Genomic DNA, 27742 nt, shown 5'->3' with positions numbered 1-27742 from the left:
TCCTTAGTTCGAGACTTCAACTCCCAGCAGCCCCCACGCAGAGCTGGCGTGAGTCCACCAACGGCCGAGAACGCAGCCTCTTCTTACCCGCCGTGCCTCGCGCTCGCCCACCGCGTTCGGAGTTTTGCATGGCCCCGCCCTGAGAGGAGGGGATTCTGCGGCCGCGCCTCCCTTCCCCTCCCACGCCCAGGGACTTTGCATAGCCCCGCCCACGGTTGCCGGGGCGACGGCAGACGCTCCCGCGGACTTTTGCCGGGAAGCGCTTCGGCTCTGCAACCGGTGCAGCTCAGCCCCGGCGGAGCGAGGATGGCGGAGGAGCGGGAGCTGCAGGGCTTCCTGCGGGAGGTGGACGAAGTCGGTGAGCCCGGCTTGGTCCTGGGTAAAAGGGGGGGGGGGAGACACGGGGGTCCCTCCAGGGCAGGCTCTCTGCTTGGGAGGGTCTCTTGACGAGATCCCCCAAAAACCCCCAAAAATCCCCCAAAAATCCCCCAAAAATCCCCCAAAAATCCCCCAAAAAATCTGACCTGGGTTTCCTGGTTTGTGGCATTTCTGCAGCAGCTCCCCCCCCCATGGGCCAGGGGTCTCCCTAGGACAGGGGTCTCCAAGCTTGGCAACTTTGAGCCTGGCGGACTTCAACTCCCAGGACCCCCCCAGCCCAGCGGTGGCGGTGTCTGCCGGGGTCCTTCTTTGCAAGGAGAGAGGAGAAGCCCCTTGTTGGTTGGGGGGCCAGATTAGAGGGGAAGGGTCTCTGGTTGGATTGCTGCCCCACCCCCTGGCTCTTTTCTGATCCTCGGGGCCTTCAGATTTCATTTTCGCTTCAGAAGTCCTCTTCCATTTCAGGGAGATCACCCAGTGGTCCATTTTTCCCTTCTGCTCCCCCCCACCCCCCATTGCATGGTGTTGACCTCAGCTGAGGGTCAGTTGAAGGGGTATTTGTGGGGGGGGTATTTGAAGCCCCCGGGCATCAATGAAGCCCCCAATGATCAAGAGCGCTGGGTTTCAATTGCAGCAGCCCTCTTGATTTTTTGACCTCCTCTGGCAAAGGTTCCCAGGGCTTAGAACTCCTGGATTGGTCCCATATTGTTGTTGTTTTTTCCCGTTTCGAAATGACCCTCTTTGCCTTTTAAAAACCCGCCTTTCTTAGCTGCCTTGGTTGAAGGCCTGAAGTCCACAGATCCCGCCGTCCAGGAAAAAGCCACGGCGGATACGGAGAAGAGATTCCGGTCCATTTCGGACAAGGACGGAAAGAAGCCGAAGCCGAAAGTGGACAGGACGGTCATCAACAAGCAGCCCTCGCCGGTAATCCTTGGCCCTTCCAGAACAGAACAGGGAGTTTTCAACAATTAAAGAGGGTAATTCTAAGCCATTTTAGGAGCTTAAGGGAAGGAGCGACTCTTCCTGAGGCTGCTAAAAGGGTTACATGCACAGTTCAGGGTCCAAAAGCATCTATGCAGAAGCTGGCTGTTGAAAGAAGAAATGCAGCTAGCCCCCAATATACAACGGTTCATTTAGTGACCGTTCAAAGTTATAAGTTTAAAGCGCTCCATGGCATAGGGCCGGGTTACCTACGGGACCGCCTACTGCTACCGAATACCTCCCACCGACCCGTGTGCTCTCACAGAGAGGGACTCCTCAGGGTGCCATCAGCGAGGCAATGTCGTCTGGCGACGCCCAGGAGAAGGGCCTTCTCTGTGGGGGCTCCCACCCTCTGGAATGAACTGCCCCCAGGACTTTGTCAGCTTCCGGACCTTCGGACCTTCCGCCGCGAGCTTAAAACATACCTATTTAACTGCGCAGGGCTGAGTTAGTTTTTAGTTTGTGGGTTTTAACTTGGGTTTTAATTTTTTATATTTTTAATTATTAGGCTTTTGAATAAGTTTTTTAATTGTTTTTAGAATTTTATTTATTGCTTTTAAATGCCTGTAAACCACCCTGAGTCCTTTGGGAGATAGGGCGGTATATAAATATAAACAATAAATAAATAAATAAATAAATAAATAAATAAATAAATAAATAAATAAATAAATAAATAAATAAATAAATAACAGCACTGAAAAAACATGGCCCTTGTGGCATCCCCAGGATCACCTGGTCAAAATTCAGGTGCTTGGCAACCGACTCATATTTATGACGGTCACAGTGTCCCTCGGCTCCCGTGGTCCCCTTTTGTGACCTTCCTGACAAGCGAAGTCCAGGGGGAAGCCAGATTTATTTAACAACAACCGGTTCACTATCTTCACAACTGCGGCGATTCGCTTTTCTTGCTCACTGGGGCAGGAAAGGTCGCAAAACGGGGCAAAACCCGCTTAACAAATGCCTCGCTTAGCAACCAAAATGTTGGGCTCAATGCTTGGGTGTGGGGGGGGTTGGACTAGATGACCTGCAAGGTCCCTTCCAACTCTGTTAATCTGTATCTGTAGAGTAGCTGAGAAAAAGTTGCAGCTTAAATAAATACGTGTTCCCCTCCCCAACCCAAAGCTGGATTTGAAAAATAACTTTCTGTGGGATCCAGCGGAAATCTTTTTCCATCCACGTTGCAAGTATGATCTGCAGTGTGGCACAGTGGTTAGAGTGCAGGACTGCAGGCTACTTCTGCTGATCACCGGCTGCCTGCAGTTTGGTAGTTCAAATCTCACTGGCTCAGGGTTGACTCAGCCTTCCATCCTTCCCAGGTGGGTAAAATGAGGACCCAGATGGTTGGGGGGCAAGAGGCTGGTTCTGTAAACAGCTTAGAGTGGGCTGTAAAAGCACTGTAAAGTGGAATATAAGTCTAGAGTCCTATTGCTATTCCTTCCTTCCTTCCTTCCTTCCTTCCTTCCTTCCTTCCTTCCTTCCTTCCTTCCTTCCTTCGTTCCTTCCTTCCTTCCTTCGTTCCTTCCTTCTTGCCATGGTGGTGCAGTGGATACAATGAAGTATTTCAGGCTAATTCTACCCACTGCCAGCAGTTCGAATCTCCCTGGCTCAAGGTTGATTCAGCCTTCCATCCTTCCGAGATGGGTCAAATGAGGACCCAGATTGTTGGGGGCAATATGCTGGCTCTGTAAACCGTCTTAGAGAGGGCTGTAAAAGCACTGTGAAGCGGTATATAAGTCTAAGGGCTATTGCTATCAGAAGAATTATAGCTGGGAAGGGAGGACGTTCTGAAAAATTCTGGGATGGACGCAGACCCCTCAAAGACCCCCCTGACTGTCTGTTTGGATTGTATCTTATCAATGTCACACACAATTAGTCCGAGTCATCCAAACATGTTTTATTTAACCTTAGTTACCTTAGTTATTTTAAAAGATTTCTTTCCTCGTTTTGTTATTCTGTGACACCCAGTTAGGTTATCATATTAAAATGTGGTGTGTAGAAAGACAAAAGGCAAAATATTCAGTTCTTTAGATGAATTAATCAGATGGTAACTTTAGTCCATTTGTGTAACTTGTTCTATTTCTCTACGCGTAGGAGCCTGTTCAGAATTGACCCTATAAAATTTCTGGCACAAAGAGATTTTTTTTGTGGGGGAGGAAAGGTTCTCTTCCCCCCCCAAAAAAATCTCTTTGTGCCAGGAAAGGTTCTCCTACAAAGTATAAATTGGTCTGCTATTAATGCCATCCACCCACAGCTGCCATTTGCCCAATTGAAATGTCGGCAGAACCTTGGACCACATTGATTTTTCTGTCCTGCGCCCAGAATGATCGGGGCCTTTGGTTTGTTTTCATTTCCACCTTTGTGGATTTTTAAGGTTATTGACTGAAATTAACTTTGACAGCTTTGGAAACACTTTTTGAGGTGTGTGTTATTGTGCGGTGGCGTTTTTTAAGTGGCTCTGAAAAATGAGCCTGGTTCATTTTTCTCACTTAACGTTTTTGTCATGCAGAATAAGGCAAAGTCTCCTTCAGGCTCCGCTCAACTTCGGGGGAGTGGGGTGGGGGTGGGGTCTTCGTGGAGACGTCCCCGAACTTGCTTTGAGCACCAAGTGGCTTCCCCTCACCTCCTCCTCTTCCTCCTCCTCCTGCCCTGGGTTTTTGGTCTGGGGCTTCTGGTCTAGCCACCAGACCTGCGGGCCTTCTTCAGTGGTCACCTAGGAAGATAATTAAGTGGTCTGATTAGTGAAATAATTGAACCTGACCCTTCCCTCCCTCCCTTCCACATCTTCCTCTCTCCCCCCTCTCTTCCTTCCTTTCTTCCTTCCTTCCTCCCTTCCACATCTCCCTCCTTCCTATCTTCCTTCTTTCCTTCCTTCCCTTCCACATGTCCCTCCCTCCCTCCTTTCCTCCCTTCTACATTTCCCTCCTTCCTTTCTTCTTCTTTCCTTCTTTCCCTTATTTATTTTTATTTATTTTTTTATTTATTTATCGTATTTGTATACCACCCTATCTCCCAAGGGACTCAGGGCGGTTCACAGGCAAATAAAAAGGTACATATAAATACAGAATAAAATATCAATTAAAAAACTTATTCTACACAGCCAAATAATTAAAAAAAACAGTATAAATAATAAACCCATTAAAACCCATATAAATTTAAAATCTAATCCAGTCCTGCGCAGATGAATAGATATGTTTTAAGCTCATGGAAGGTCTGGAGGTCCGGAAGTTGACGAAGTCCTGGGGGGAGTTCGTTCCAGAGGGTGGGAGCCCCCACAAAGAAGGCCCTTCCCCTGGGTGTCGCCAAACGACACTGTCTAGCAGACGGCACCCTGAGGAGTCCCTCTCTGTGAGAGAGCACGGGTCGGTGAGAGGTATCATCTCCCTCCCTCCCTCCTTTCTTTCTTCCTCCCTTCCACATCTTCCTTCCTCCCTCTCTCCCTCCCTCCCTCCTTCCTTCCCTTCCCTCCCTTCCACATCTCCCTCCCTCCCGTCCTTCCTTCCCACAGCCTCCAGCTGACTTTCGGCTTTCCTTCCCATCCTTCTAGGGATTGTCAAGTCAAGAGGAAACGACGGCAGGTGTGTTTGGAATTGGAGTGCCTGCCTGCCTGTCCTATAAGCCAATCTCTTCCCAGACCTTGTGAACCGACGACGCTCAAGAGAGGCTCCTCTCCGTCTTCTTCTCCTTCTCCTTCTCTGCTGGGAGGCGGCATGGAGGGAAAGCATCAGCCATTGCCGGCCTTCAGAATGAATCAGGCAGCCCATGGTCTTCGGGAAGCCCCTGGGGTCCCTGCCGGCCCTTCTGCATGGAGGGAGCTTCCTGCCTGTGGTGGATTCCCTGGGCTTCCTCCAAGGCCCAGGACCCTCCTTGTGGTACAGGGGTGGGTGGGAGAAGAGCCTCCTGTCCAGTGGTGGGATTCAAATAATTTAACAACCGGTTCTCTGCCCTAATGATTTCTTCCAACAACCAGTTCGCCAAACTGCTCAGAAAGTTAACAACCGGTTCTCCCGAAGTGGTGCAAAGTGGCTGAATCCCACCACTGCTCCTGTCCTTCCTTGGACCTTCCTTGGCCTCTTGCATAACTCTTTGCAGTTATGCAAAAAGAAAAAAACGGTCTTCTTTTCGCCTTTAAAATCAGAACTGGGTCCCCTGAGCTCCTAAGTACATTAATTACCTTGCGTCCTTCGTTGGCTGGAAGGTATAATTCAGGGTATATTAATCACTCCATTAGCCAGAAATTAGAGGGTTCGTCTCTCTTAGAAATGTTGCTCTTTTTTTTTTCCTTTTCTTTTTTCTCTTCCAGAGCAGCGGCTGAGCTCTGGCTCTGCGTTCTGTCTCTCTCTGTATGTAGAGGCTTCGGACTCCCGTTCTAATCGGCTGCCCCCCTTAATGAAACGGCCTTTGTAGCTTTCCACTCCAAATTGGCTTTGCTCCGTCATTTGACTTTCTTTCTTCAAGCGTCCTCTTCCCTTCGGATTGAATTTCTATCTTTGCTTTGCTGACTTCTAGAGAGTTTCCTGGCGGTTTTAGAGAAAGATGCCCAGGAGCGAGCCAGGAGGAGGAAAGGAAACGAAGCCTCCGCAAACGGTGAGGGTGAGGGTCAGACTGGGCTTCGGCAGAAGCAGCCGGAGCTCCTGGATAGAAACAATCATCCTGGCCCTTGACTCCTTCCCCCCCCCCCCACGGATCTCAGCTCCTGCCAAAGCTTTCGTGGGGCAATTTGAGCCTCCGGCAGCTTGGTGAACCATCCAGGCTCCCTCGCTTGATCTCAGAGCATCGTTGAAGCTCCACCGACAGCAGTCAGAGGCTCTTATGCTTCAACAACCACCGGCAGAAATTGACGGCTCTTGGAGCATACGACAACTTGCAGCCAACGCGCCAAGTCGCCGCCGGACCAAAGTTTACTCTTATACTGGAAAAAAAAAAATAGCGTCGTAGTATTGTTCAGCGATGAAATGTAAAATTTGTTACTACTGGTTCTGTGGCCGTGGCTTGGGGGGGTAATGTGACTGGGTGGGCGTGGCCAACTTTTTTTTTTAACTTTTAAAAGCACTTTTTCTACAACTTCTTCAGCTGATGAGTTTATAGAAAAAATGCTTTTAAAAGGCTCTGATGATCCCAGCTGAGCCGCGTGATCATCAGTGGCTTTTTTTTTTTTACTTTTAAAAGCATTTTTTCTACAACTTCTTCAGCTGATGAGTTTATAGAAAAAATGCTTTTAAAAGGCTCTGATGATCCCAGCTGAGCCGCGTGATCATCAGTGGCTTTTTTTTTTTTACTTTTAAAAGCATTTTTTTTGGCCGAAGAAAAAATGCTTTTAAAAGTAAAAAAAAAAAAACCAACCCTCTGATGATCGCGCAGCTCAGCTGGGCATGGAGTGGGGGGCAGGGATTTATGCTACCAGTTCTCCGAACCACCTACCGCCATCACTACCGGATTGGGCGATCCGGTCCGAACTGGGAGCATTTCACCCCTGGTATCATTATACCAAAGGAGAGACAAAATGAAATGTGAAAAATAACATTTTAATTATTTTACATAATTATGCTGAGTGGTTGAATTGTCCTGGAGCGAGTTGTCCCAAGCCTTTTCATGCTCCCCTCCAACTTTCCCATCTCCAAGCCAAGCCCATTCTCACTGCAATAACGTGACTTTTTTAAAAAGATGCCTTTGGTTATTCCGCTTTCCCGCAGCCCTGAAAGAGAAGGGGAACGACGCCTTCAGCCAAGGGGACTACGCTTCGGCTGTGCAAAACTACACGGAAGGCCTGAAGAAGCAGAAGGACATGCTCGCCTTGTACACCAACCGAGCCCAGGTCAGTGTGCCCGCCCGCCTCCGTTTCAAGGGGTCTTGGGGTCTTGGCATCCTGCCAGGAAAGCCCAGGCGGAACGGATGACATTTTGAAGGGCACAGCACCACGTCCACTTAACGTCCTTATTTTATTTTTGCATCAGGCCTACATCAAGTTGCGGAAGTACGAGAAAGCCATTTACGACTGCAGCTGGGCGTTGAGGGTAAGGGTTGCCTGCTTTCATTCCCTGCCCTCTGTGAGAGGGGCAGAATCAGCCCAGGGAAAGATCTGGGCTCTGACTGGCAAGGTGGCATCTTGTCAAAACAGCAATTGGCAATGGCCTGAATTGGTTTTGGCCTGTATGGTCTGATGCTAGACAATATAAAATAAATAGTAATTTTCTCAAAGGGCTGAAACACTTTCGGTTTTCAGTAACCCGCTGCTACCATTGAAAGGTGTCCGCAGGAGGTGTCAGAATGGGACAACTTGCCACAGTCATCTTGCTGTGGTCAACTCACCATGGCCAACCTATCATGGCCAACTCTCCATGGCCAACCTGTCATGGACAACTTGCTGTGGCCAACTCACCATGGACAACTTGTCATGGCCAACTCACCGTGGCCAGCTCACCACAGCCAACTTGTCATGGTCAACTTGTCATGGACAATTTCCTACGGCCAACTCGCCATAGCACCTTTTTCCACACATGCATTGCTCGGCTTCAGCCATGCAACTGTAGCCCCCATCTTAATATTTCTAACACCCCCACCCACCAGCCAACAAGATCCCTGATACCCTTTTAGTAGCCCTTAATCAGGGACATGGCCATGTGTGAATTTTGCTAAGTGGTTCTCTTTAACGCAGTGCGATGAGAAATGCACCAAGGCACTCTTCCATATGGGAAAGGCATACCTGGCCAAGAAGGACTTCCATCAGGTGAGACCTCGCCGGGCTCAGAGTCTGCGCTGCACCAAGTTATGGCAGGTAGTCCTCGACATACGACCAGAAATTTCATTGCTAAGCAAGGAGATTGTTAAGTGAGCCATACGACCTTTTCTCTCTCTCTCTCTGTCTGTCTGTCTCTCTCTCTTTTTTTGTTTTGGCACGGTGGTTAAACGAATCACTGCAGTTGTTAAGTGAAACCTGGTCATTAAGAGAATCTGGCTTCCCCCATTGACTTTGCTGGTAGGGAAGGTCACAGACGGAAATCCCAAGACCTCGGGGCCTTAACTTTGATCACATGGCCACAGGGATGCTGCGACAGCCACAAGCATGAGTATAAGTACCTTTTTCAGTGCTGTTGTCACTTTGAACAGTTGCTGTACAAACGGTTGTAAGTTGAGGACTACCTGTATTGTGTGAATGTAAGTTTATTCATGGGCAACTGGGACTCCATCGGTCTTAGAGCTGCAGAATGGGTCTGGGTTGTTATCGAGAAACAAAAACAAGGAGACCAAATAGGTACCTCAAGAAGGTAGTCCTCAAAAAATCAGGCTCAGAATTGGTAGGTCAGATGCCTTTGCCCCTGGTGTGTTGAGTAAACTGTTAGCAAACCCTTTAATCTTAAACTTCTGGTGAGCCAAACCCCCGAGAGAGAATGGTTGAGTCTTAGCTGGTTGTGGGCGCTCAGAAAAACCTGCATTTGTAGGATTTTCCTGGGGGGAGTAAATTGTGAGACCCGGAGTTTGGATTTCAGCAAGAGGGGAGATGCATTTGTCTCTTGTGCCAGCCCTGGGGCCAAGCCTTTTCTTGCCTTTTTCAAACGTGTTTTTATTCAATGATTAAGTATTACAAACTACAAAAGTAAATAAAGGAACATTAAGGACGGAGAGGAAAGGGAAGTGGGGACGGGAAGGAAAAAAAGCATTGACTTCCGATTCTCTCTCTCTCTCTCTCTTGCAGTAAAATAAAACTTCAGGTCACCATTTTTTCTTTTTCCATAATAATAGAGACAAGTCACTTCTATAAAGATCTACCCATCTAATCCAGAGGTCTTCAAGACTTGTGGACTTCAACTCCCAGAATTCCTCAGCCAGCAAAGCTGGGAGTTGAAGTCCACAAGTTTTAAAGTGGCCAAGGTTGAAGACCCTGGTCTGAGTTGTAAAACCCAAAGTCAAAGCTACATTCTTTTTTCCGCATCCAGCACGAAATCCAGGAGCCGTTTCCGTGCGGAAACAAAAGCTCTTCCTTAATCAGAGTAGTCAGTTTTGCCGTTTCAGCCTTTCCTGGATTGTTCTCTCCCTGCATCTTTTTCATGTTTCTCCCTCCTGCTTCCAGGCCAGAGAGTGCTACCTGAAGATTTTAGAAATCGATCCTCGGAAGGAGAAGCTGTGCAAAGGTCAGGCGCCCGGTCTCTCCGCCTCACCCCGCTTGGTGAAAAATACACATTTTTTTTCCCTACCGGTTCTGCGGGCGTGGCTTGGTGGGCGTGGCTTGGTGGGGGGGTCATGTGACTGGGTGGGCGTGGCTATGTAACCATGTGACTGGGGGATCAAAAGACAGAAACTCACTAACAATGTCCTGCTGGAGCAGGGTTGGGCTAGATGACCTCCAGGTGCCTTCCAGCCCTGGATTATCCTCTGAAGCTGCGTCTAGTGCCAGGTTTCGTAGTCCTTCCTTCCTCTCCTTTTTCCTCCCTCCCTCCCTCCCTCCTTCTTTCTTTCTTTCTTTCTTTCTTTCTTTCTTTCTTTCTTTCTTTCTTTCTTTCTCTCTCTCTCTCTCTCTCTCTCTCAAACAAACAGCCCACCTCTCCATTTTTTGCCTAGCAGGCTTCAGCTTTTTTACCTTTTAAAAAATGCTTTTAAAAGTAAAAAAAAAAGCCTCTGATGATCAGGCACCTCAGCTGGGATCGTCAGAGCCTTGTTTTAGCCCTTTAAAAGCATTTTTTTTACAACCTCTTTGGCCGAAGAGGTTGTTAAAAAAATGCTTTTAAATTTTTTTTTAAAAAAAGGCTCTGACGATCGCATGGCTCAGCTGAGCATGGGTGGGGAGGGATTTTGGCTACCAGTTCTCCGAAGCACCCGCCGCCATCGCTACCGGATTGGCCGATCCCGTCCGAACCGGGAGCATTTCACCCCTGCCACTGGCCCTTGTCCGGCTAATCACCGAAAGACCAAACGGACTTCCCAAATAACAGAACCGGCAATTGTCCTCCCTGGGTTGCTTCAAGTCAGGATCACGTCATTAACCTCGGTTCATTTCCTCCCACGTTTTTTCCCCTTCCCCCCCCCCCCCGTCGATTCTACCTTTTCCCGCCGCCAGATTGCATCGATGAAATAGACCTGGAGGAGAAAAGACTCCAGGAGGAAGAGGGAGCGTCAGAGGATCTCAAGTCTGGGAAACCGACCGCCGTTGCCGTGAACGAGATGCTCCAGAAACTCAGCACGCCAGATCAGGACGCTCTCTATTACGCAGGAGGCATACGGCTTCTGACCGACCTGGTTCAAACCTGTGAGTGCCCCGGAGAAGAAGCAGCCCCAGACTGGGCCCCCATTTTCCCAGGGTCTCGCAAGGGTTACCGGCAGTCCCTTTTACCAAGGGCCCGAAAACAAGGATCTTACCCGGACACCAGGAAATGCTCCACCCTCAACTTTTCACACTGAATTTCAGCCGCTAGCCGGACGCTTGCTTCCCTCTGAAGGCCTTCTGTCTCTGTCTGAATCTCCGTTGCAGGCACCGAGCAAACTTTGTTTAGGACGAACGATGGTTTCAGCATCATCAGCGACAACGAGGTCATAGAACGGTAGGTGCTCCCGTCAGGAAGAGGAGTCTGGGGGCACAGCGGCAGACGATGGGCAGGAAGCAGAACCGGTTCTGTGAGATGCAGCAGGGCTGATCGGCCTCTGAGCCACCCGTCCCACTCAGCCATCCGGCAGAGAAAGGCTCCTGGCCATTGGTTTGGCCAAAAGTACACTTTCCTGAAGCTTAAACGGTCACAGGAGTAGCGTAAGCTGGATCTGAGGTTTTCCCGTGCAAACAACGCAAAGGAAAGTTCCCTCTTCCCTTTCCTCCCAGTTATCTGCCAATGTCCAGTCAGGTGCTTGTATATTGTTTACAGATTACAGATTAACAGAGCTGGAAGGGACCTTGTAGTCATCTAGTCTAACCCCCCCTCCCCCGCAAGCAGGAGACCCTACACCAGTAATGGCTAAGCTTTTTGTCATCACGTGCCAATTCCTCCTTATTTCCAGGTTGCATCTCTCCTTGTTCAGTTTCCATCCATTATTCCTTGTCTGGCCTTCGGGTGCCTTGGAAAATAGCTTGACCCCCTTCCTCCTCTCTGTGGCAGCCCCTCAATTATTGGAAGACTGATATCTGGTTTAGGAACCAGGCCTTCCGTTCCCAGCTCTGCCTATCCATAGTTGACCTTGGCTGGCTGAAGCTTCTCACAAGGTTCAGCTGGGCTCCCATCCCCAATCTTTCTCTCTCACCCGCCCACTCACCCACCCCCTTCGAATGTCAGCCTGTCAGCTCATGAAGCCTGGGTAGGTGAGATGCAGCCATGACTCTCTGCCACGGCAGAAGAATTATACTGAGCTTCAGGCGCTGTCCAGCTTTTTGAGCTGGCCAGGCCAGCAAGGGAAGCACTCTGGACATCACAGATCCTAGATTGTTTGGGGCAGTCAGTTCAGAAGTTTGAAAATCCCCCTCTTAGTCCATCTCCGAGGGCATCCTGAGTCCCACCAGCAAAGTTCATGAACCACCTGGGACAACTTCAGGCCAAGCTAAGGAATGAGCCTGTGTGTTTTCTTTCTCTCTCTCTCTCTCTCTATGGGGTGACCCACATCACTCTTTTAAAAACCCCAGGGGAGAACTGCTATGCTGGAGAAATATTTTCCTACTCCAAGCCTCCTTCTGGAAGAAAAATATCTTTCCCATATTTCCCATGCGCTTTTCTTTTGCGCATGGGAGGGGAAGGTTATTTATTTGAAACTGGCAAGAGAAATCCTCCTTTCCCACATCTTTGCTGGCAAATGCTCAGCTTGCCCATAATAGTGTAATCCGGCACCGTTCATGCCATTATTTTAATCTTGAGCCGCGGTGGCTCAGTGGTGGGAGTGCAGTACTTGCAGGCTTCTTCTGCTGATCACCGGCTGCCTGCAATTTGGCAGTTTGAGTCTCACCAGGCTCAAGGTTGACTCGGCCTTCCATCCTTCCGAGGTGCGTAAAAGGGAACAAATATGCTGACTCTGTAAACCACTTAGAGAGGGCTATGAAGCACTGTGAAGGGGTATATAAGACTGTTGCTCTTCTTTCCTTCCTTCCTTCCTTCCTTCCTTCCTTCCTTCCTTCCTTCCTTCCTTCCTTCCTTCCTTCCTTCCTTCCTTCCTTCCTTCCTTCTATGGTGCGCAATAGTTAGAAAGCAATATTGCAGGTTAACTCTGCCAATTGCCAGCAGTTCGATCCTGACCTGCTCATGGTTGACTCAGCCTTCCATCCTTTCGAGGTGGGTAAAATGAGGACCCAGATTGTTGGGGGCAAGAGGTTGACTCTGTAAACCGCTTAGAGAGGGCTGTAAAAGCACCGTGAAGCGGTATATAAGTCTAAGTGCTATAGCTACTTTCCTTCCTTCCTTTTTTCCCCCTTCTTTTCCCATCCATCCATTCCAGCTCATGGTTGACTCAGCCTTCCATCCTTTCGAGGTGGGTAAAATGAGGACCCCGATTGCTGGGGGCAAGAGGCTGACTCTGTAAACCACTTAGAGAGGGCTGTAAAGCACTGTGAAGCGGTGTATAAGTCTAAGTGCTATTGCTATTGCTATTATTGCTATTGCTATTGCTATTCCTTCCTTCCTTCCTTCCTTCCTTCCTTCCTTCCTTCCTTCCTTCCTTCCTTCTTTCCTTCCATCCATCTATCCATCCATCCATGGTGCGCAGTAGTTAGAAAGCAATATTGCAGGTTAACTCTGCCAACTGCCAGCAGTTCGATCCTGACTGGCTCAGGGTTGACTCAGCCTTTCATCCTTCCAAAGTCAGTAAAAGGAGAATTCAGATTGCTGGGGGGCAAGAGGCTGACTGTGTAAACCGCTTAGAGAGGGCTGTAAAAGCAGTATGAAGCGGTATATAAATCTAAGGGCTACTGCTAGTGCCTAAGGCTTCCTTGGGAGGGAAGATTTTTGCCATGAAGAGTGAATCTTGGGGCCAGGGTTGGCAGCGTTTTGTTTTTGTCTGCCAAGCACCCCGGCTTTGTCTCTTGCGTTACTGAAAGGTTCTTTCAAAGCGCCCCAATTAGAGGCCAGATCCGCACAGCCTGCATTTTGTTATCCTGGGAAGACGAGCAGTTCCGCAGCAGGGAGCCGGCCCGCCCTTTTAACCGTGGTTTAACCCTCCACCTTTCTTCTCCAGGGTTCTCAGCGCCAAGATCAACTCTCCTGTGGAACTGGAGCTGGCTTGCTCCCTGCTTCTCCTCTGGCAAGCCGTCTGCAAAGGGAACGGTAATCTGCACCCGTTCATTCCTCCCAGGGTGTGTGTGTGTGCTAATTTTGACTCCGTCCATCTTTTCAGGGAGGAGGGCAGCTCTTTGGGGCACAAGTCATGCTGAGATACACGATTGACCGACAGAATGGCAGATCAAAGGTCTTTGTGGCACAGGCAGCATTGGTAGCAAGCTTATGTGGGTGGCAAATCGCTCTCCTTCAGCCTACCATTATCTACAATAGCTCCTGGAGGCTTCACAACTTGGCCCGTGTGTGTAGGGTCAAGATCCGGTGGCCTAGAGGTGGAGCTCTCGCCTCACAATCAGGAGGTTGTGAGTTTGATCCTAGGTAGAGGTAGATGTAGGGTCTCCTGCTTGGGCAAGGGGGTTGGACCAGATGACCTGCAAGGTCCCGTCCAACTCTGTCAATCTGTTTCAGTAGTGGGTTTTGATTTCGGTTGCTACCGGTTTGCTCGCAGGCGTGGGTGCGCGCACACAGGTGGGCGTCGCTTCTGCGCACGTGCAGAGATGTCCAGGCGGATGGGCGGAGCCTCTTGTTGCTGCCACTGCCGGTTTGCCTGTCGGTCCTTGGACTCTTTTCAACATTCTGGCAATTATATAGTGTATAATATACATCATAATTAGAAGGTATATGTAAATCTTAGAAGCAAAAAGAAAAAAAAGACTAGAATTATGTATATTTAGATAATGCTATTATTGCTACCAGTATTTTGTATAGAGCAAATTGAGCCAGATAATGTACTGTGTTCACTAAATATATTGAAGGGGGGTGAGGGGAACCATAAATAAAATTTTTAAAAAATGAAAAAAACCACACAAAGATTTTATTTGCCCTGACCAAGATCCAGGGTCTTTCTGGCAGCTGCGTGGGAAAGCCATTCGTGGCATCTGGTCTTCCTGGAAGGCAGGTCCCCTTAGACATTCCAAAGGCACCAGCAATCTGGAGGGAAGGAGGTCGGTTGGATCAAGGAGACGTAGCTTCGTTCCTTGGGCGTGCAGATGCTCACATTTGCCTTAATCCACATTTCTCCAATGACGCTTGAAAGGTGTCACTCCGTTGAGACGTGGCTTGCTTTTCCCGTCGGTGCGTGAGACATCATTTGCCCTTCGGAGGGGTGAGGAAAGTCAGAGGTTTAGATTCTGCAGACAGAATGTTCCTTCTTTCGCCGTCGCTCCTGGAGACAGACGGATCTCTTCACTGGGGCACGAAAGGACGTTCCGGCGCTTGCACGGTTTGGGGAAGGCAGAGGGCGTTAGGAGGAGGACTGGTGGAGAGGTTGGTGTAGCCCTCTGGCTGAGCCTCCCTCCTGGCTTTGCTTCCTTCTCACCCCAGAGGAGAACCAGCGGCTGCTTCTAACCCACCCCAGTGTCAACGCTCAGCTTCCCGCTTTGCTGTGCTCGGAGGCACCCAAAGTCCAGGAACAGTGCGTGGCTCTGCTGTCGCTTTACGCCGAGACGGAGCACGGGAGGATCCTCTTAATCAGGCATCTGAACACCACCAAGTAAACGGCACAGGGTTACGACGCCGCTGACCCACCCCCACCCCCCCACACCCTGCGCCCCAACTGGGACTTTCTGCTGAAGCCCTCGAACACCTCAGAAGCTTACTGAGGCTCTTGCTGGCTGGCTGGGATATGAACAGAGCCCCAGTAGGTTGGGAAGGGAAGGGAAGGGAAGGAAGAAGGAAAGGAAAGGAAAGGGAAGGAAAGGGAAGGAAAGGAAAGGAAAGGAAAGGAAAAAGGAAAGGAAAGGAAAGGAAAAAGGAAAGGAAAGGAAAGGGAAATGGAGAAGGAGAGGAGAGGAGAAAGGAAGAAAGGAAAGGAAGGAAAAGGAAAAATGGAATGGAACAGAACAGAATAGAATAACAGGGTTGGAAGGGACCCTGGAGGTCTTCTAGTCCAACCCCCTGCTCAGGCAAGAAACCCTATACCATGTCAGGCAAATGGTTGTCCAACATCTTCTTAAAAACTCCCAGCGTTGGAGCACCCACAACTTCTGGAGGCAAGTTGTTCCCCTGGTGAATGGTTCTCAGTGTCAGGAAATTTCTCCTTAGTTCTGGATTACCAAGACTGGACACTCCTGCTCTAAATAGAAAGCTGGAAGATACCCTCTACCTGGCTGGGGGATTCTGGGCGTTGAAGCCCATTGGTCTTAAACTTGCCAAGGTTGGACATTCCCACGGTAGAGAGTAGTAGAGCTGACAGAGACTTAGAAGACCTTGATTGAAAGGTCTAAGCATGGCTGGCTGGGGAATTCTGGGAGTCGAAGTCTATAGGTTTTAAAGTTGCCAAGCTCCTGATTTAGAGCTTCTATAATGCTTTTTTAAATATCGTTCTAAGTTAGCAAGAATCTCTCCACATCATGGAAATTAGGATAATTCTAAGGACCCTCCTTTTCTACCCGCTGAAATATTGTCCTTTGGAAAAAAAGGTTGTTGAAGGCATATTTTCTGATGAAGAAGAGGATGTTATGCAATGATTAGGTTATATCATCAAGGTTTGTGGGGGGGGGTGGGGGTGTTGTGTCTCTTTTTTTAAAGACAGGGGTTGTTTCTAACGCTGCCAGCAAGTATTTCCATGAGTCAGTCTCCTTTTGCCCAGTTCTGTGGAAAACTCTGCAGCTGATATCATTTATCTATGAAGCCCAGTGAATTGTTACTCTCTTAACACACCCCTCTCAAATTCCCCAGGCGGCATCCTTTCTTTCTTTTTTTCTTTTTTTTTTTTGGTCAAGTTTTTTTTTATTTTTTACACACAAACAATAAAAATACAATGCATCTTTTCTGAACAGAATATCGGTCAGGTACATGTTCGAACCAAATTTGTTTCTTCTCCAACACATCTTAACATTCTTTCGTCAATATTTTTTCTCTCATTTTTAATTTCCTTCTTACTTTATAAATCTAATCTACCCTTCACACCCAATTTTAATCTTTTATCAAATTTTCACTCTCTTCCCCCCCCTTTTTTTTCTACTCCCATTTTAATTTAATTCTATTCCCATTTAATAGTTGTATTCTTTTATATGTTCTACTTAAGACTTCTACTTTAAAGCGGCATCCTTAAAAGGCAGTTGGCATCACTGGGCAGGCATCAGAGCTATTCTGCTTCTTCCCCTGGGCCCCCCCACCCAAAAAAAATGCTTGAGTTGTTTTCTACAATTTCTGCTCCGACTTAGGGCTCCCTAAAGTGCTGGTCTTCCTGTTTCTGTCAATACAACCCAAATTGTATTCAGCAGAATTCATGGGACACTACAAAGCTTTCGCTCCCTGGTGCAAAGTTTTCTGCCTACTGACCATCTGATAACTTTCCTTAAATTTTACTCTGACCGGTTTATTGGAATTGTGGATCTCTTGTGGACCGCAGAGGACATGGTTTCTCTTTTTCAGGTGGCTACAGACGTTGATATCCTTAGTTAAAGTTGCCGATAGCAGAGCTGCCAGCGCTATGAATTTGCTGACCCATTTAATCCTGGAAGAAAAGTGAGTGGCATTCTTCAGCTCCACTGGGTCCAGGTTTGAGGCTTAATAGAATCCTGATTTGGGTATAAAATTATAAAAAAGCTAGATTTAAATCTTGGATGGCCACATCTGTCTCTTGAAGACCAGAACTCAACAGTCTTAACTCTCCGTCTTGCTTTGGTTACAGCTTCAAAATCCAATGCCGGATTAAACTGTCCACTGAGACTTTGCCGATCTTTATTCAGTTGCTGGTAAGCAAACCGGTTTTCTTCTCCCTGAAATTTGTTCACCTGGGTGCTGTCTCCTGGCATTGATTCACTGATAGCCCAAGGAACCAGGCTGGCAGGACCCAGCACTAAGAGTAGACGTAGGTTTTATGAAAAAGGATAACAGGAAGTTTAGGTGCTTCCTGGACCACCCTTCGATCCAGTGGTGAAATCCAGTTTTTTTTACGACCGGTTCTGTGGGCGTGGCTTGGTGGGCGTGGCTTGGTGGGCGTGGCAGGGGAAGGATACTGCAAAATCTCCATTCCCACCCCACTCTGGGGCCAGCCAGAGGTGGTATTTGCCAGTTCTCCAAACTGCTCAAAATTTCCGCTACCGGTTCTCCAGAACCTGTCAGAACCTGCTGGATTTCACCCCTGCTTCAATCCCAGAATTGCAATGATGGGTTAGAAGGATGTTAGTAATGGTTGTCACCCATCCCTTTCCCCATCTTGAATCACCTGGAGCAGCCTTCTTCTTAGCCCACCTCCTTCGGCAGGAGTTGAGTTTGTAAATAGGACTCTTTCACTCTTTCTGAGTCTTTCAGAAGTATGATTTTAGCCCCGTGTCTAATTTTACCAAGCCTGGGTGTTACGGATGATTTACAGAAGATTTTCATGCCTTCGGGTTTCTTTCTCCAAGAAACGGCTCAGAATCCATTTCAAAGTCTGCTTTGAGCTCCTGAAGGCTCTCCCTATCCTTCTTCCATTTATTTATTTATTTATTTATTTATTTATTTATTTATTTATTTATTTATTTATTTATTTATTTATTTATTTATTTATTTATTTATTTATTTATTTATTTAATCAAGCATGTATTTTACGACAGATACAAGTGTAAACATAATTATAAACACATGTAAAGGATACGAATAAAAGAAAAACATTAGGACAGGGACGGTAGGCATGTAGGTGCACTTATGCACGCCCCTTACAGACCTCTTAGGAATGGGGTGAGGTCAACAGTACACAGTCTTAGTTTAAAAATTTTAAGGATTTGGGGAAGAAACCACAGAGCCAGGTAGTGCATTCCAGGCGTTGACCACTCTGTTGCTGAAGTTTCGATCGGTTTACCATGAGTTTGTATCTATTGTGTGCTTTAGTATTGTTTTGGTTGAAGCTGAAATATTCATTGGCTGGTAGGACATTGTAGCAGATGATTTTATGTATTATGCTTAGGTCAGACCGAAGATGGCGAAGTTCTAAGTTGTCTAAGCCCAAAATTCCGAGTCTGGTGGCATAAGGTATTTTGTTGTAAGCAGAGGAGTGGAGAACCCTTCTTGTGAAATATCTCTGGACCCGTTCAATTGTATTAATTGATATGCAGTGCGGGTTCCAGACAGATGAACTGTGTTCGAGAATTGGCCTGGCAATTTTTTGTTCTGGCAATTTTTTGTATGCCCTAGTTTGCAGTTCAATATTACTAGAAAAGAAACTGCACAAGATTAGGATAACAACTCTTAATGCTTTTTTTAGCGATGCTGTTACAGTGAGCTCTGGCACTTAGATCATTTGAGATGAGTACTCCAAGGTCTTTGACAGAGTGAGGGTCATCTGTTAGGATGTATCCGTCCAGCCTTTATTTTGTGTTCTGATTTTTTTATTTTTTTGCCAATGTGTAAGACAGAGCATTTGTTGGTTGAGATTTGGAGTTGCCAAATTTTTGACCATTCCGACACACAGTCAAGGTCTTTTTGTGGTATAGCCGCATTGTCAGTAGTGTTGAATAGTTTTACATCATCTGCAAAGAGACCACAGTTGCTTATAATATTCCCCTATTTATCTTTCATTTCATTTTGTTTTATTGGGTTTGTTTTTCTCAGCACCGCCCGAGAGAAACTGACTCTTCTCTAAGCACGAACAATTTCTGAACACTCTAGAACTGGGGTCTCTGGGAGTTGAAGTCCACAAGTCTTAAAGTGGTCAAGGTTGGAGACCCCTGCTCTAGAAAAGTAGATCCATGAGGTCTTATTGGGGTGCCCTAACCTAAGCTGTCCTTCTTTTATCTCAAGAGCTCTTCCAAGGCCCCGAACGAGACCGTGCTTAGCCGCTGCATTGCCATCATGGGAGATCTCTGCTCAGACCTGGTCATCCGGATACAGATGTCTGAAAATCAGGAATGCTGGCAAGCTTGCTTGAGCTTCGTGGTAGGTCTTGCCATTTGCTGCTGCCAATTTATGGTCCGTTCAGCTGCTCCTTTCTTTCATGCCCTGCCTCCTTTCTGCTCCATTATCCTGTGGGAGGTAGGAAGCTCCACTGAGAGATAAAACTTCCTGAGTCATAGCTTCTTTTCTTTCTTTCTTTTTTTTGCCATAAAGCAGAAGTGGCTGTTTGTAGCCACCTGGACCATTTCTAAGCACATCCATCCTCTTGGTGGTTTTGCTTTGCTGTTATGAACTTTAGAGTGGCTTTGATTTCAGTCAGGCTGTTGGGCCAACAAATTAGAATAGAGTAGAGTAGAGTAGAATGGACTGGACTGGAATGAATAGAATAGAATAGAATAGAATAGAATAGAATAGAATAGAATAGAATAGAATAGAATAGAATAGAATAGAAAATATGAAATGGAATGGAATGGAATGGAATGGAATAGAATTCTTTATTGGCCGAGTGTGATTGGACACACAAGGAATTTGTCTTTGGTGCAAAGGCTCTTGGAGTACATAAAAGAAAAGATACATTCATCAAGAATTCTAAGGTACAGCACTTAATAATTGTCATAGGCTACAAATAAGCAATCAGGAAACAATCAATATCAGTATAAATCGTAAGGACACAAGCAACAAAGTTACAGTCATAAGTGGAAGGAGATGGGTGATGGGAACGATGAGAAGATTAATAGTGGTGCAGATTTAGTAAATAGTTTGACAGTGTTGAGGGAATTATTTGTTGAGCAGAGTGATGGCCTTCGGGAAGAAACTGTTCTTGTGTCTAGTTGTTCTGATGTGCTCTATAGCGTCATTTTGAGGGTAGGAGTTGAAACAGTTTATGTCCAGGATGCGAGGAGTCTGTAGATATTTTCACAGCCCTCTTTTTGATTCATGCAGTATACAGGTCCTCAATGGAAGGCAGGTTGGTAGCCATTGTTTTTTCTGCAATTCTAACGATCCTCTGAAGTCTGTGTCTGTCTTGTTGGGTTGCAGAACCAAACCAGACAGTTCTAGAGGTGCAGATGACAGACTCAATCATTCCTCTGTGGAACTGGATCAGCAGCTCCTTGGGCAGTTTGAGCTTTCTGAGTTGGCACAGAAAGAACATTCTTTGTTGTGCTTTTTTGATGATGTTTTTGATGTTAGCTGTCCATTTTAGGTCTTGCAATATGGTAGAACCTAGAAATAAGGTAGAACCTTAGAGTGGCTTTGATTGGGCTAACAAGTTAGTCTGTTCCTCAACAATTTACTGGCCGGCCGTCTCCAGAATTTCTGGAGTGTCTTTGGCTGGGCGCCTTGGTGGTGTGTGCTGCCATCAAAGGCTAAAAGAGAGGAGGGGGACATAGGGGTGGGGATCAAATGGGCCATCAACCTGCATGGGTTCGTGATGGGATATTGGGAGGGAGAAAATGACAGCTTGACAAAGAGCAGGAGAGCTCAGAACCGGTTTGTGCCATCACCGGAGGCCACACACCCTGAGAAAGAATGGGAATTACCGTAAACATCTCATTGTTCTCAAAACACCTAGGTGGACTCTTATCGGCTGAAGATAGACAGGTCCTGAAGGCAGAGCTGGGATGCAGGGAAATTTTCTGTATCTTTTGAGCACGGGACATTTAGCCTGACTCTATTGCAACCAACATTTTTTAGCACAAGAACCTATCACTTCAACCGAATGGAGTCGAGGGTCTTTCTTTCCTAAGAGATCAGGTTTGAGGCTGGCCTGACACTTAAGAAAGAGACCCAAATCCAGGCCAAGCTGGATATTGCTTCTTTACCATAATGACCTTGGCCTTCCCTGGGAGAGAATCTTCTCAGTGAGATGTCTTTGATAAGAGGATGCTACCAAGGGATGAAGATACAGGAGATGTGCAAGGGGTGGTAGAGCAGGAGGGAACCAATCAATTTTGGAGCATCCATGGAACTGGCTGATTTTGTAACGAGGTTTTGTTTCCTGCTTCCGTAGAACCAATGCTGGAACGAAAACAGCGTCGCCAGATATCCCGAGTGTTTGTACGCAATCTTAGGCCTGATGATGAACCTCTCCCTGGAACCCAACTCAGTCGTTGAGGTGATTTATAAATCCGCATCTCTTTCTGGTCTCGGAACATCTGAATTTCTCCTCTGTGATCTACGTCTTCTCTGGGACAAGTTCTATCTGTCAATCCTTTAAGGAACTATGAGCTGGGAGGAGCTTGTTGACCTGGATGGATCCAGGGCAGTGGAGAAATGTAAAATTTGTTCCTACCGGTTCTGTGGGCGTGGCTTGGTGGGGGGGGGTATAATGTGACTGGGTGGGTGTGGCCATCTTTGGTTTTCTTTTTTACTTTTAAAAGCATTTTTTCTACAACGTCTTCGGCCGAAGAGGTTGTAGAAAAAAATGCTTTTAAAATGCTCTGACGATCCTAGCTGGGTTGCCCGATCGTCAGGGGATTTTGCTTTCTTTTAAAAGCATTAATTTTTTGCCTTTAAAAGAAAAAAAAAAGCCTCTGACGATCAGGCAACTCAGCTGGGATCGCCAGAGGAGCCTTTTAAAAGCATTTTTTCTGCAACCTCTTTGGCCGAAGAGGTTGTAGAAAAAATGCTTTTAAAAGACTCTGACGATCCCAGCTGAGCCGTGCGATCATCAGAGGCTTTTTTTTTAACTTTTAAAAGCATTTTTTTCAAGGAAAAAATGCTTTTAAAAGTAAAAAAAAATAATTTCTTGATGATTGCTCAGCTGGGCATGGGAGGTGGGGCAGGGATTTTTGCTACCGGTTCTCCAAACCGCTATCAGATCAGGTGATCCGTTCTGAACCAGGAGCATTTCACCCCTGAAATGCTTTGGATCAGAGCAGGTCTCAGCCCAGGCTTTTGTCCTTCTGTCCAAGGAAGGCCCCTGGTTCTGGGTTTGCCCTCCGGGGCCTTAATGAAGCTGCCCTTCTGCTGTCTTTGCACACTGGCATTCTAATCCTGACGGTTGTTTCAGGAACTGGCCGAGGAAATCTGTGACATGTGCATGTCTCTCTTCAGCAGCCCGGATGGGAGGATCATCACAGTGAGTGTTAGACCACAGGACCTAGAATAAGAGAGTTGGAAGGGACCTTGGAGGTCTTCTAGCTCAACCCCCTGCTGAAGCAGGAAACCCTATACAATTCCAGACAGCTGGCCATCCTGTCTCTTTTTAAAAACCTCCAGTGATGAAGCACCCACGACTTCTGGTGGCAAGCTGTTCCACTGGTTAATTGTCCTCACTGTTAGGAAGTTTCTCCTTAATCCCAGGTTGCTTCTCACCTTGATCAGTTTCCGTCCGCTGTTTCTTGTCCTGCCCCCTGGTGCTTTGGAGAATAGTTTGACTCCTTCTTCTTTGGGGCAGCCCCTCATATAATGGAATAGGGTAGGCCTTAGGCTCCCACGGTTGTGCTCCCTGTTCCTTGGACCCTGGAAAAAGCCAGATTGCAGAGAGCTGATTCCTGGCGTAACCAGCCAGCCAGTCCTGACACTAGACAAGCAAACGTGACACGGCCACGTTCCCTCCCTGCGGTGCCCCATTTCTCTTTTATTTTCCTTTTAAGAGAGCCGTGGGGCTTTTGAATCACATCCTGCCGGCAAGTCCGAAGGCTCTGGAAGAAGCTGTGAGACAAAACGTGGTGAGGAAAATGATCCGGTTTCTGAAGGTAATTTTCCATCCGGTGGCTATCGCCTATTTTGGAGCCATTGTTTCCGTCCCAGTGGCCTTGCAACGCTCAAGCCCAATGCTCCTGTGAGCAGACAGCTCCGCCCTGCGCCATGCCAGAAGGATAGAGCATGAAGGCCCAGCCGGCTTGGCTCCCACCTTCCCTGGGGTTAGACGGTTGCACATTGCAGATTCCAGCTCTTCCACTCCCCTGCCGTGATCCATCTTTTCAGCTAAATTCTGCAGAATCAAACAGGAGGAGCATCTGGCTGAGCCTTTCTATGGGGTCCTTGGTGCTCTCCGAGTTGGGTTGTTGCCTTGAAACATTTCACGACCCAACTAGGGAATAGCATCAGTGTTCGAAGGGAGGGAGGGGGTTGCAGAGTGGAGGAGGAGGAGGAGGACACCTGTGGGGTCCTTGATGCTCTGTGCTTGGTTGTTTCCTTTCAGACATTTCATGACCCAACTAGGGAATATCATCAGTACTCGAAGGGAGCAGGGTTACCTTCTGTTTATATTCAGTTGTTTGCCCTGTCGGCGTGTTATTTTCTTCTTGTTAACCTCTTGTTTATTGCTTGATTGTTGGCCTAATATTAATCTTGATATTAACCTCTGCTCACCTGGCTGTCGATTGCTGGTGAAGAGGTGTTTTGGTCTTTTTGCTTCGTTTTTTGGCTTTTGGGTTGCCTCTTTTAAATGGTATGTAGCAGAGGTGGGTTTCAGCAGGTTCTGACATCTTCAAGCAGCCCAGGTTGAGAAGCACTGACTTGATCCCTACCTAGCATTAACTCGTTTCCCCACCCGAGCACCGGAATACTTGCAAAGCTTCAGGCCTTGGGTAGGTCTCAACTCACGAAGCCGATCTTTCTCCTGGCCAAGCCCTCGTGTTCTAGCTTCTTCCCTCCCTACAGATGCAACATAAAAAGGTCTCCAGAGGCCTAAAACGCAAAGCCTTCCCTGTTCTTGTTTTTACAGCATAGGGCAGGGGTGTCCAAACTTGGCCACTTTAAGACTTGTGGACATCAACTCCCAGAATTCCTCAGCCAGCTTTGCTGGAGAATTCTGGCTGGAGAATTCTGGGAGTTGACATCCACAAGTCTTTAAAGTCGCCACGTTTGGATACCCCTGGCAGAGGGTATCTGGAGTCAGGTCTCTGCTTTTGATGGGAGGGGTCTTTCCCTGTCTTCGATCTAGGCTGGCGGGCAAACCACCACCGATTATGCCATGAAGGTCCTTGCCACTTGTGCCAAGAGTAGCCGGCTGGCTCGGATGCAGATTGTGAAACAGGATAAAAGTAAGTGCTATTGCCTTTGGCTCGATCTAAGGAAGTGTTTTGTTTTTTTAAAAAAAACTTGGCAACTTTTAATGGGGTTGGACTTCAAATCCCAGAATTCCCCAGGTTGGGGAATTCTGGGAGTTGAAGTCCTACCCCTCTGAAAGTTGGTAAGGTTGAGAAACAAACCTAAGGCAACCACCACAGGTGGCCAGAGAAGCCAAGTGATATGGTGGCCTCTGGATCAGGGGTCTCCAACCTTGGCAACGTTAAGGCTTGTGGACTTCAACTCCCAGAGTTCCTCAGCCAGCAAAGCTGGCTGAGGAACTCTGGGAGTTGAAGTCCACAAGTCTTAACGTTGCCAAGGTTGGAGACCCGTGCTCTACATTATTACGTCCCTCTCTTTTTTAAAAAAAAACCAGATTTATGGGGCAGAAGCTTCCCCACCTTGAAAGAGGAGAGGCCATCCTGTATTCCAGAAATCTTCAAACTTGGCAGCTTTAAGACTTGTGGACTTCAACTCCCAGAATTCTCCAGCCTGCTGTATCCCTTTGAAGCATCTTCCCAGTTCCAGCCTGCTTAGAGAAATAGGACTGACTGGCCAAAAGGCATCTCCTTCCTTTAGAGCAGTTTTTCTCAGTTGGGCTCCACAAGAAGACTAAATTGCAAAAATCAAATATACGTTTTATTTTAAACTTTGTACACCATGCAGTTCCAGCGCTCCCAGCCCTGGGAATTTTTACGCTCCACGATTCAGCTACCAAACTTGCCTGCTGTTGTAAAACACGGATTGTGTAGGTTAGAGATGAATTGTGTTGTTAAGAGAAAAAAGCGCTTATTGTAAGTTGGGGCAACTTTAGGGAATCTGTCCTGCTCAGATGTTCTTGGAGAGTGAGCAGGATTGCTCAATTTTTGTTAAAGCAGGAGCTTCAAATTACAGAGGGAGAAAAAGGGGGAAAGTCCTTGGATTTTGCTCCTCCTTTTGAAGGAAACCCACCCACCCCCTTTCTCCTGGCAAGAGGACTCATGGGTACAATAATAATAATAAGAAGAAGAAGAAGAAGATTTTAATTTGTATACCGCCCTTCTCCCAAAGGACTCAGGGCGGTTTACAGCCACAGTAAAATACAAAAATACAAAAAAAACACATACAATGCTAAAAACAAACAATAAAAAACTTATTCAATTGGCCACCATTTAAAATACAATATCAACCCTGTAAAACTAATAAATTTAAAACCCATAAAATCAATTAAAAATTTTAAAAATTCAAGCCAGTCCAATAAGATACAAAGACGGGAATGGGACAACTTGCCATGGCCAACTCACTGCAGGACAATTTAACAATTCTATTGAATTATTTTCATTAAATAAACATTATTTTAATTTTTGCCATTCACATTTCATTCTGTCCCTCCTTTTGTCCTCTCTCTTTAATGATTCTATTGCACCAATTTCTTTGATATTAGTGTAATTCTTGTCCCGCAGCAAGTTGTCCCACATTGAGTTGGCCATGGTGAGTTGTCATAGACCCTCCAGAGACACCCTGAACACATGGGGCTATCCGGTGGCTTATGCCCTTTGCAATTGTGGTGACATGCAGACAACACCACATATGTGCGCCTGCTCTCTTTGTGTCCTGATCAGTGTACACTTCAGGACTTCATGGTAGCCCGACAGAACGCAATTATTGTTGCTGGTTTCTGGGCAAGATTGTTTAAGTTGCACTTATTGTGATCTTGTATTTTTATATTTTAAATATTACATTGTAGAGCGTGCCTTGTTTTAATTGTGATGCTTCTGACACGAATAAACCAACAAGAGGACTCTTTCTGGAAACCTGTGGCGGCTGTGTCCTCCAGCCAAAACCTTTATTCCTTTTTAGTCCTGGTGCCACCCTGGCCCTCTCCTCATCTTGCAACCTCATTTCCTGGGTGCTTCTGGAGGTTGCTGACCTCCCTGTCGGTTGGTTCGAAGGTCTTCTCTTCTCGGATGGAGAGTTTAATTGGCATGGCCTCTCCCCTCCCCATCTAGAGAACTGAGCCGTTCCTCCTGCTATCTTGCCTTTCCACAAATCCCTTTGGCACTGAGGGAATTAACCTTCCATTGTAACCCTTCGCTCTTCCCCGGATCTTATCCCAGCCTGTTTCTGGTCTCTTCCGCAGAATGCAGCCTGTTGCTGAAGCTTCTGTCCTGCCCGAACGAGGTGGTGGCAGGGAACGCTGCTTTCTGCCTGGAGAAATGCCTGGAGGTGCCTGGAACGGCCACCATGTTGCTCGACACGGACGTGGTCAGGATCCTCCTGAGAGCCACCACTCGCGGTGCCCAAAGGCCCTTGGCACAAAAGAACGCAGCCATAGCTCTAGGGAAGCTCTGCACCGCTGATGCCAGGCATGTCTTCTCCTGAGTGGGCTGGCCAGGAATTGTCCCCATCCCTTTGGGTTTCTGAGAAACCTTTATTGATGAACTCAAGTCCAGGGGTGGGCTTCAAAAATTTTAGCAAGGGGTTCTCTGCATGGGCGTGGCTTGGTGGGCGTGGCAGGGGAAGGATACTGCAAAATCCCCATTCCCTCCCCACTCCTGGTGGAAGGATATTGCAAAATCTCCATTCCCACCCCACTCTGGGACCAACCAGAGGTGGTATTTGTCAGTTCTCCAGAACCTGCTGGATTTTACCCCTGGTCTCCAACCTTGGCAACTTTAAGACTTATGCTGGCTGAGGAACTCTGGGAGTTGAAGTCCACAAGTCTTAAAGTTGCCAAGGTTTTGGAGTCCTCTACTTTAATGTATTTGGAAAGAGAAATACTACCTAAGGATGCCCAGAAAAAGTGAAGTTTTGCTTCAAGGAGGGCAGGTTCCACAGCAACGGTTCTTAGAAGATGAAGTCACCAAATCTGAGGGGGGAAATGAAGTCCTCCCCTCAGGCTGAAATACATCCCATGTTGTCATCCTGATTCTTCTGGGATAGATAGAAGGGGTAGAAATGTCCTCTGCCCTCTTCTGCTTGCCAGTAAATCTGCACAGAACTTTCTTTTTGAAGCTGCTGCCTTCGGCTCTGTCCCACCAGCATCTCTGATCTGGTTTTGCTCTCTCTCTCTCTCTGCCATCTTTGCAGGCACACCAGCCGGTTGCGGGAGCTGAACGGAATGGCGGCCCTGAGTGCTTCCATCAGCAAAATGCCAGGCCTTTAAGATGCCAGCAGATGGTCCAGAGAGGGATTCTGTGCCCAGCCCCCGTCCCGGGTTGGAAATGCGCTTCATTTTTTTTACAATAAAGAGGATTAAAAGCGGGGCGAGGCAGCGGGCGAGAGAGAAGGTCATAAAAATACACATCAAGGTTAATAAACCACTTGGAACAGTG

The 27742-nt window shown here is 47.3% G+C and overlaps 1 protein-coding gene across 2 annotated transcripts; it reads left to right on the top strand.

Annotated features, from left to right (window-relative positions):
* The first annotated feature begins 272 nt into the window (after positions 1–272).
* Positions 273–27742, top strand: TTC12 (tetratricopeptide repeat domain 12). Of its 2 annotated transcripts, none has more exons than XM_058194858.1 (21): positions 273–358; positions 1145–1299; positions 4901–4931; positions 5863–5940; positions 7047–7168; positions 7308–7367; positions 8009–8080; positions 9422–9482; positions 10406–10594; positions 10817–10886; positions 13489–13577; positions 14913–15081; positions 16968–17060; positions 17227–17290; positions 19317–19451; positions 21421–21525; positions 22423–22491; positions 23009–23110; positions 24304–24403; positions 26548–26773; positions 27498–27742. In XM_058194858.1, exons 1-21 carry the CDS (start codon positions 307–309, stop codon positions 27571–27573), a joined length of 2118 nt encoding a protein of 705 aa, XP_058050841.1. In that variant the 5' UTR covers positions 273–306; the 3' UTR covers positions 27574–27742. The 2 variants fall into 2 exon arrangements, with proteins under 2 accessions (XP_058050841.1, XP_058050840.1); XM_058194857.1 differs by having other exon boundaries at positions 8009–8128.

Source organism: Ahaetulla prasina, chromosome 9 (genome assembly GCF_028640845.1).
Source record: "Ahaetulla prasina isolate Xishuangbanna chromosome 9, ASM2864084v1, whole genome shotgun sequence".
In the NCBI taxonomy this organism is placed as follows: Eukaryota; Metazoa; Chordata; class Lepidosauria; order Squamata; family Colubridae; genus Ahaetulla; species Ahaetulla prasina.
The sequence above is the reverse complement of the archived record's forward strand: the minus strand, read 5'-3'. Positions and strand labels throughout refer to the sequence as shown.

Excerpts from the sequence above, each read along its gene's own strand:
- TTC12 (XM_058194857.1), top strand. The coding sequence starts at position 307 with ATGGCGGAGGAGCGGGAGCTGCAGGGCTTCCTGCGGGAGGTGGACGAA. Across the intron at positions 8,129-9,421 it reads GCTGCACCAAGTTATGGCAG|GCCAGAGAGTGCTACCTGAA; the intron begins GTAGTCCTCGAC and ends TCCTGCTTCCAG. Across the intron at positions 23,111-24,303 it reads AAATGATCCGGTTTCTGAAG|GCTGGCGGGCAAACCACCAC; the intron begins GTAATTTTCCAT and ends TCTTCGATCTAG.